At 39.2% G+C, this 7,849-nt stretch overlaps 1 protein-coding gene across 1 annotated transcript; it reads right to left on the bottom strand.

Moving 5' to 3' along the window:
- Positions 1 to 4,557: 4,557 nt before the first annotated feature.
- LOC106962141 (twist-related protein 2-like) lies at positions 4,558 to 7,349 on the bottom strand. The gene has a single exon (XM_015056343.1). It carries the CDS (start codon positions 7,011 to 7,013, stop codon positions 6,369 to 6,371), a length of 645 nt encoding a protein of 214 aa, XP_014911829.1. The 5' UTR covers positions 7,014 to 7,349; the 3' UTR covers positions 4,558 to 6,368.
- Between the last annotated feature and the right edge of the window lie 500 nt (positions 7,350 to 7,849).

Here is a 7,849-nt window from a genome sequence, read left to right on the forward strand (position 1 = left end):
AAAAAGTATTTTATAAAAAACGAAAAAGGAGCTCTTTTTCTTTTTTTTTTTTTTTTTTTTTTTTTTTTTTTTTTTTGTGCACTAAATGGGAAATCGGATAACCAGCCCGAGCCAAAAATCTGATTTCCGAGTTTGGTTTTCTAAACGGAAAACGAAAATAACGGGTCTATTTCCGTTTTGTCGTTTTTCATTTCAATTCAAACGAAAGAATGAACTCTATGGGCTCTTTGCACCTAAGGCGTTGACGTCACATCTCCATGAGCTAATGCGGCTCACTTGTTTCCGCTTTGAGTTACCATGACTGGTAGAAAAAAACTAAGTCGTATTTCAAATGCAAAAAACGCAATACTATGAACGTTGTTGTCTTCCTAATATAATGGGCTTTTAAGTTTTCATTAATTTCCAAGCGATCCTAAATTAAGAAGATGGTGGCTTGTAAATATTTGTCACTACCAGTTAAAGGTAACGTTGCACAACACAAAGTTTGCAGCCTTCACTTCACTCCGGATCGGGAGATGGATGGTAAATAAAGGAGCTGTCCCTGAGTTATTTCCATGGAATCACTTCTGTATTCAGCCTTAGTTTATGGGAACGAGAGAGCAGACCAGAGCCAGACAGCCGAGCAACTGATCCGCCTGAACATACTGCTGTAAACACCGTCCTATCTGAGCTCTTCACAAGAAACTTGCAAAGGTAATAAAACGAAATAACACAGAGACATTAAGCAACACGGTCATATTTTTCTAAAAGCAACAACTTTGAACCTGAACAGCTGAACCAGATCTCTGACACCAGAGCTGCGCTACTGTTAAGCTATGAGGCTTGTTGTGCTTCGTCGTGCTTCGGAAGTAAAATGCCCGAACCGTAACCTGCCCCTTAGTCTATGACACTAACGACAATATACTTGGAAATAAGAAAAACATTGTCCGTTAGAATGTTTAGATACTTAAATACCACATTTTTACAAGAACAATGTCAGAGAATATTGCCTTCTAGCATAAGCTAAGGTTAATGTTAGCCACAAAGTTTAAGTAAAACTCACCTTTGGCCAGCAAGGTATCCCACAACGCATTATGCCAGCAGCAGCTAACCACTTTTTTGTCACAAGATTTAGTTTTAAGATGTTTAAAGTGAAAAATGTCATTCATGCAGTCATCTAGACTGAGTCCCTTTCAGAGTTCAGTCTTATTTGCTAAGAAATATCTTAGCTGATATTTCTTATAAAACTATGAGTGAGTTGTTTGTTTATCCTGATTACCACCCAACTCGGCCTACCATTATGTTTGTTTTACTGAAAAAAGTGAGCAACCAATCACTGTTTTCTGTATTTTCTGTCAAAGTTTGAGTAGAAGAAACAACTAAAAAGCAGTAGCCAGAAACCGTGTCATTTCTTTTTATGTAAAACGTTTCAAGTTTTAAAAATGTACCTTCAGAAATTTTGGGGGTTTATTTAGATGTACCAAAATTAGGAGAACTAATTAGGTTTTACAGTGTAAACGTTTTAAACTCAGTTCAACAATTTTAAATTTTCAGCAGAGTCCAAAGCTTAAATCTTTCGATCTTCTATTTTATCACTATTACATTGTGATATTGTGCTTCATCATGTTGAAACACTCCCTGACCGACGTTGTTGGAAACGGTTGTTTTTGGAGGATGTTTTGATCCCACTCTTTATTGATGGCAGAGTTTTTGGGGTAGAACTGGGAGTCAACCGTCTCCGTTGGATGAGAAGCAGCGTGATACATGGATTGCATCATGACACGGGGCTCTTGGTAGACCTGGCTTGTTCCCTGATTTTCCAAAATGTCCAAAGCAATCAGAAGGAGGATTTATTTCTTTAGAGCAAACAATCTTACACTTGCTTATTAGTGTTCGTCCTGGTATTTTCTGCAGAACTTTGCTCTTTGTGGTTTTTCTGTGACTCGGTGGAAGAGCTCAACTATAAGATGTGCATTTCATGAAATCCAGACTTTGTGAAAAAGAGGCAAGAAGAAAGCCATTGTTAAAAGACAGATGTAAAAGATCCTGTTTGCAGTTTGCTACAAGGCATATTGGGGGGACGCCACCCTGAACAAAATACTCTTTTGGTTAAACATGGCTGTGGTAGCATCATACTGTGGGATTATTTCTTTTTTAGTAAGTAACCAACCTGCTGAACTTTGCACTGGTGTGGAGATCCTCAGTAGAAAATCATTTTTCTCTTGTAAACCTTTTCTCTGCAAGTGAACTTTTTAAAGATCTTAGTAGAAGAACAATAGCAGGAGTCTTTTCTTCCAAGGTATATACTGCTGACATCTACACCTCTTGTATATAGAATCTGCTAATTAGATTGTTAGTGATTTTAGTTGGACTCTTTTATAGCTCCATTTGTGATGTGACTGAAGGAAGGTAAGCAGACTTTGTGTCACAAAATCAAATTCAAATCATATTTTTTGCTTGAAAATAAACTTTTTAAGCCCCCAAAACCCCGTTCACCTTTGTATCATCATGCCTCTCATCACGATGAACAGTAACCTAGAAACAATAACTATCAGCAGAAAAACTCTAAACTACAGATTTTGCAAAAGTTTTTTATACCTCTGCCATAACTTTTTGGCCATGAACATAAATTCCTTACAGCAAAAATGTTGTATTACTTAAACTGAAGTGGCTGCAGCTTTTATCACCTCTCATAAAGACATATAGTTAAAACGAAAAGGTGGACTGAAAATAAATGTCCTTGATGGAGAAATATTGCATTCATATGTTTAAATTGGTAACTTTAAAATTATGATTGTTATAACTTTTACTACACAAGACACAGCTGCTTTCATATTTCTAATGCAAAATCCTTTGTAACTTTATTATTATTATTTTTTTACTTTCTAGTCTCGTCATTCTCAAAATTCTGTTTTTGTAAAAGTGTCAGAAATCAACCAGCAGGTCATTGCTGCTTCAATGAAAACATATAATGTAAGAATAACATATACTCAGGACCAAACAGGCTATAAATGTCCAGCATGCCGTAATTGCACACTACCTTGTTCTTTTGCAGAGTTATTAACTGTTCGTGATTGACCAGGCAAAGGCACTGGGACCTAGTTTAAAAAAGAAACCAGGAGAAGGGAGAGCGGACCGGGAATAGAGGGAGAGAGTTTAACGAGAGGCAGGAGACAGAGAGGGCATAGCAGCCGAATAAATCTTTGCAGTGTTTATCGTCAAAGAAAAGAAGTGCCGAAGATTGTTTTCACCAAGCAGTTTTAAGAGGGTACTGTATTTTTCAGACTATAAGCCGCTACTTTTTTCCTCCACATTGAACCATGCGGCGTATAGCCCAGTGCGGCTTTTTTGTAGATTTTTCTTCAACCACCAGGGGCTCTTTAGCAGGAAATGAGTCATTGGAAGTCAAAATTGGAACTCAAAGAAGAAAGTGCTAATTTTAATTTAGAACAGGGGTGCCCAAAGTCGGTCCTCGAGGCCCGGTATCCTGCATGTTTTAGTGCTCTCCCTGGTGGTAGTAACAATCTTTTCAGCAGGTCAATGTTCTTCTTAGGCCATCTAACGAGCCATCATTTGATCCAGGTGCGTTAAACCAGGGAGAGAACTAAAACATGCAGGATGCCGGCCCTTGAGGACCCACTTTCGACACCACTGATTTAGAACAAGCACATGCTAGCAGCAGGCACGACGGAGAAATGTTTTCAAACTCATATGATGCAGCTTTTAAGTTGAGGGCTATCGATCTGGCAGTACAGGAGGGAAATAGAACCGCTGCACGTAAGCTCGGCACGGACGAAACCATGGTTCGGCGTTGGAGACGCAGGGCTGCGTCCTTAATAAATCCAGTAGATTTATTAGAACGCAGCCCTCTGCTGGGTCCTTATGGAAAAGCGAGAGTGGCAGAGATACCAGAGGCTTATAGCCCAGTGCAGCTTATATATGTACGTTTCCAGTCTTTTTTTTTTTTCAAAAAAAATTGTAGGTGCGGCTTGTAATATGGTGCGCTCTTATAGTCTGGAAAATACAGTAGGTTATTTTGAATTCAAAACCCCAAACTAAAGTATTACGTCTTTTAGTCATGAATAATATAATTTGGACATCAAAATACATCTTCATTATAGTACATTATATAGCTTTCCTTAAATTCTTGATCTATTCTTCGGTCAAAGTGTGAATGTTGAATATGGCTAACACTAGCTTATGTTAACTAGTAGCTTGACAACAAATTTAGCTTAAGTGAACCAGGTTTTCTATTGTGAATTGAAGTCATAATTACATCCCACTAGCATTAAAATTGTTATCCTTTTACTATCTTACGATTCATTATTTCATCCAGAAATGAATGACAGTTTAAAAAACAAAAAACAAATCGTCTTCTAGTCCTTTCTCTAACATATCCAAAAATGTTACTGTCAGGTGTGAACAGGATATTTAAATTTAAGTTTCTGCCAACAGTGGTCCTCAATAACATGTATTGGGTTTAAAGAAATATCTCAAAATTTTTAGTCTTCATACAAATTAGGTGAATGCACATCTAATTCCCAAGATATTTTTTGTGTTTTATTATCTGTGTCAATATAAGTAAGCTGAAATTAGCACAATATTTAGACTATTGCAGCAAATCATGGTAAAGAGGCACGGCGATAACTTGACAGCAGAGGTAAAAAGACACATTTCTTATCCAGCCTGTAAGGAAGTGCCACTTTTTGCCAAATAATTTGAAACATCAGATTTTATTTATCAGCTTGAAGTAAAAAATAATAAAGGCAAAATGTTATGGAAGGAACACAAATACGGATTTTTAGAATCTGTGAAGTTTACAAAGGGTGGTGTTCTATATATTCAAGAATCAAGATGAAGAGCTTTCATGCAAATACTTGTTTAGAGGTAACCCAGATACCAATGGGGCCATAAACATCAAAAAACATTTGAAAAAATTCCCATACAGTTTGCTTGAAGAAATACAATTTTTTTTAATTGAAAAAATAATTTGGAACATTTTAGCAGCTCTTGTACAATTTATTGAATAAATGACTCATCATCCTCTCCTGGATAATGAGTCATTTTGAAAAGTCAAGCATCTTCTAATATGCCAGAGACCTTAAGCCTTCTGAAACCACACTGGACTGACTGCAGGGCTCAAAAAAATTAAAATTATTCATCTCAGTTGGAAACTGCAAAATGTTGCTGATCTTTTTGCATGCTGGCACTGAAGCAAGAAGCGGTTTATCAAGTTTGTCATGGGTTTGTTTTGGATGCTAACAACCTGCCTGCTCAATTCTCTTTGTACTTCTCTTGTTAAAATAAAATCAACAGTAAGAATAAAAACCATGGGGCTTCAATGGGGCATAAAAGTTAACTTTACTCTGGTAATGCTTCTGACTTTAAATAAATACTACAGAGGTATTTTTAGAACCTAGTACATGCAGAACATACAATTTCCAGGGAATGTGTACATGCAAATGTCTACACCTATGCACACGTCCACGTTTGTGTGCATAAATCAGCTCTCACCTCCTCCATCTCTGCCCATGGTTTATGCTAAGCCCAGTGGGGAGCCACATCAGCCTCCCCTTTGATGATGACACACATGATTAATGGCTGTTAGAAGACTGTTTGTTTTCATTACGCCTCCTCGTCAGCAAGCTGTAGCTGTATCAGAGATTCATGCCATGCAAGCTAAATTTGAGCCAGAACTGGAGGAAAATATTTCAACAGGAGTTTCTCTTTAGAACCAGGAGAAAACACAAAGGGGCTTAGTTTTGTTTTAAAAGAGGCAACTGCCCATGGCTACATTTTCCGCTCTTAAGTTCTGAGGTGGCCAAGGGATTTCAAGGGCTGGAAAATTAAAAGTTGAAAGGATTTGGGTAAGGCAAAGATCCAGGATCAGTTTTAAGAGTTTCATCTAAACCCTACAGCTGCTGGGTTTTATATATCTCACACAAATTTTCTCTTGCTAACCCAAGATATAGCAGACATACAGAAAAATACTCATAAAGTTTAAATTTGGCTTGTGGTATGTATGCCTGATGGATGCAGTGATAAAATTAGGGGAGAGCAGCTGATTTAAACAGCATTCTGACTTCAGATCCAAAGAAAACAAATGGATTAAAAGACCTTAAGTAAAATGATTTCTTTTCATGTGGAGGAAAGTTTGTACAGATAGTCTTTGAACTTCTTCAATGAAGACCAGTTTTCTAAACTTAATTAGAAATTAGAGGTCTTACTTTGAGTGTGTTATAGTGTCCCTTCCCCAGCAATCAGTTGAAACATTTAAATAACAGTCCAGAGGCTATCTGATTCACAAACCTCGAGTTTCAAGGCTAATGTGGCTTACAGAAGAGCTCAGTTTGTACCAGTCTTTCTCTTTGTTGACCTATCAGACCCAGCTAGTGACCTGCAGACATTGTTGACCATGCCCCTTCCATCCTCCACACAGAGAAGGCGTAGCTCAGTCTCTCATGCACCAGGTAGTTGCACCCGGCAAGCTTGCTGTCCATCTCGTTGCTTTGCAGTACCTGGTACAGAAAGTCAATATAGCGGGATGCCAACTTGAGAGTCTGAATTTTGCTCAGTTTGTCCGAGGGAAGGGTTGGAATGATTTTGCGCAGCGAGGCAAACGCTTCATTCAGCGACTGAGTCCTCTGGCGTTCACGGATGTTGGCGATGGCCCGCTGAGCATGTGGGTCCTCGAGGACTGGGAGTCCTCCAGGACTGTGACCTGGCACGGGAGAAAGCGAGGGGCTGGAAGAAGGCGGCTGATGCTGAGGGCTCTGTTTGAGTTTTTTGGGACCTGTTGGGGTGTATATCTGAATGCCGTCCTCTGGTTTGACTTTGTTGCTGTTGTCCGTTGAGGTAGGGGTGAGTGGAGTAAGGTGATCCTCTGTGTGTGAGCCAATCTGTCGTTTACGTCCGGTAATGCCTGGAGTGGCTACAACAACAGGACAGGCGTTAGAAAGCGGAGTTGCCAGCTTCTCTTTGGGAACCACCCTGCCTTTAGGGTGATCATCTCTGGACAGTTCATCCTCTCTCATACTTTGACACACTCTTCCTCTCCTTTAGTTCTTTCAATTGCTCTATGTGCTCCGCTCTTGTGCTTACCCAGTTTTTTCAAGTGTATTGCCTTTTTCCTCTGTTCTGTTCTTCTTGAGATCCTTTCTCTGCTTCTCTGCTTTGTCTTTCTTCTGCTGTTGTCCTTTTCCTTACAGCTTCTCCCTGGGGAATAGTTAATCAAGCTAAACTGAAAGAGCAAGCACTCAATGTCATCTCCTTCATCCACATATGTGAAAACCCGACAATGATCTCTTCCAGTCTTTGCAAGCATGCATTATGAGGTACAAACTCTCTCACGTCATTCTCCTTAAGCAGCATGTGAAACAAGAGCATAGTGAGTGTACATTTTTAAAGGCAGGCAACTGTGAATATTTCAGCTGCCCTCCCACTCAGCTCCCTGATTGGCCTGAAATGGATTTTAGGATATTGAAGCTTCAGTACGCAAGAAGAGTGAGTCCTAACTGATTGGTCCAGTCGAAGCGACGAGGCGGAGAGAGAGATCTGTTGCGCAGCCAACCAGATCTAAATGCTGTGACATTTGCCTCCTTGTCCCAGAAGTTGCTCAGGTTTATAGGTTCCAGATTTCCTCCAAAGCAAGGCATTGCCCTGCCCCCTTTCTCACTGAGACTTCACAACTCAGCACTACCATCGCTGGACTTTTAAAAGTCAAAAGGAAATCTGCAAAGGAATCTCTCTTTATGTTTGAATCTCTCTTTATATTTGAAACTGCACAGAATTCAAATACACTACCTTCCAATATCCAGCCTTCTGGCTTTATAAACAGCAGAATAGACTGATTTTGTACACAAAATCACAA

This window comes from Poecilia latipinna, unplaced genomic scaffold, assembly GCF_001443285.1.
Source record: "Poecilia latipinna isolate Pla-1442-1.1 unplaced genomic scaffold, P_latipinna-1.0 Scaffold1375, whole genome shotgun sequence".
NCBI lineage: Eukaryota > Metazoa > Chordata > Actinopteri > Cyprinodontiformes > Poeciliidae > Poecilia > Poecilia latipinna.

Bases quoted from the DNA above. Each gene is read 5' to 3' on its own strand.
- LOC106962141 (XM_015056343.1), bottom strand. From the start codon at position 7,013: ATGAGAGAGGATGAACTGTCCAGAGATGATCACCCTAAAGGCAGGGTG.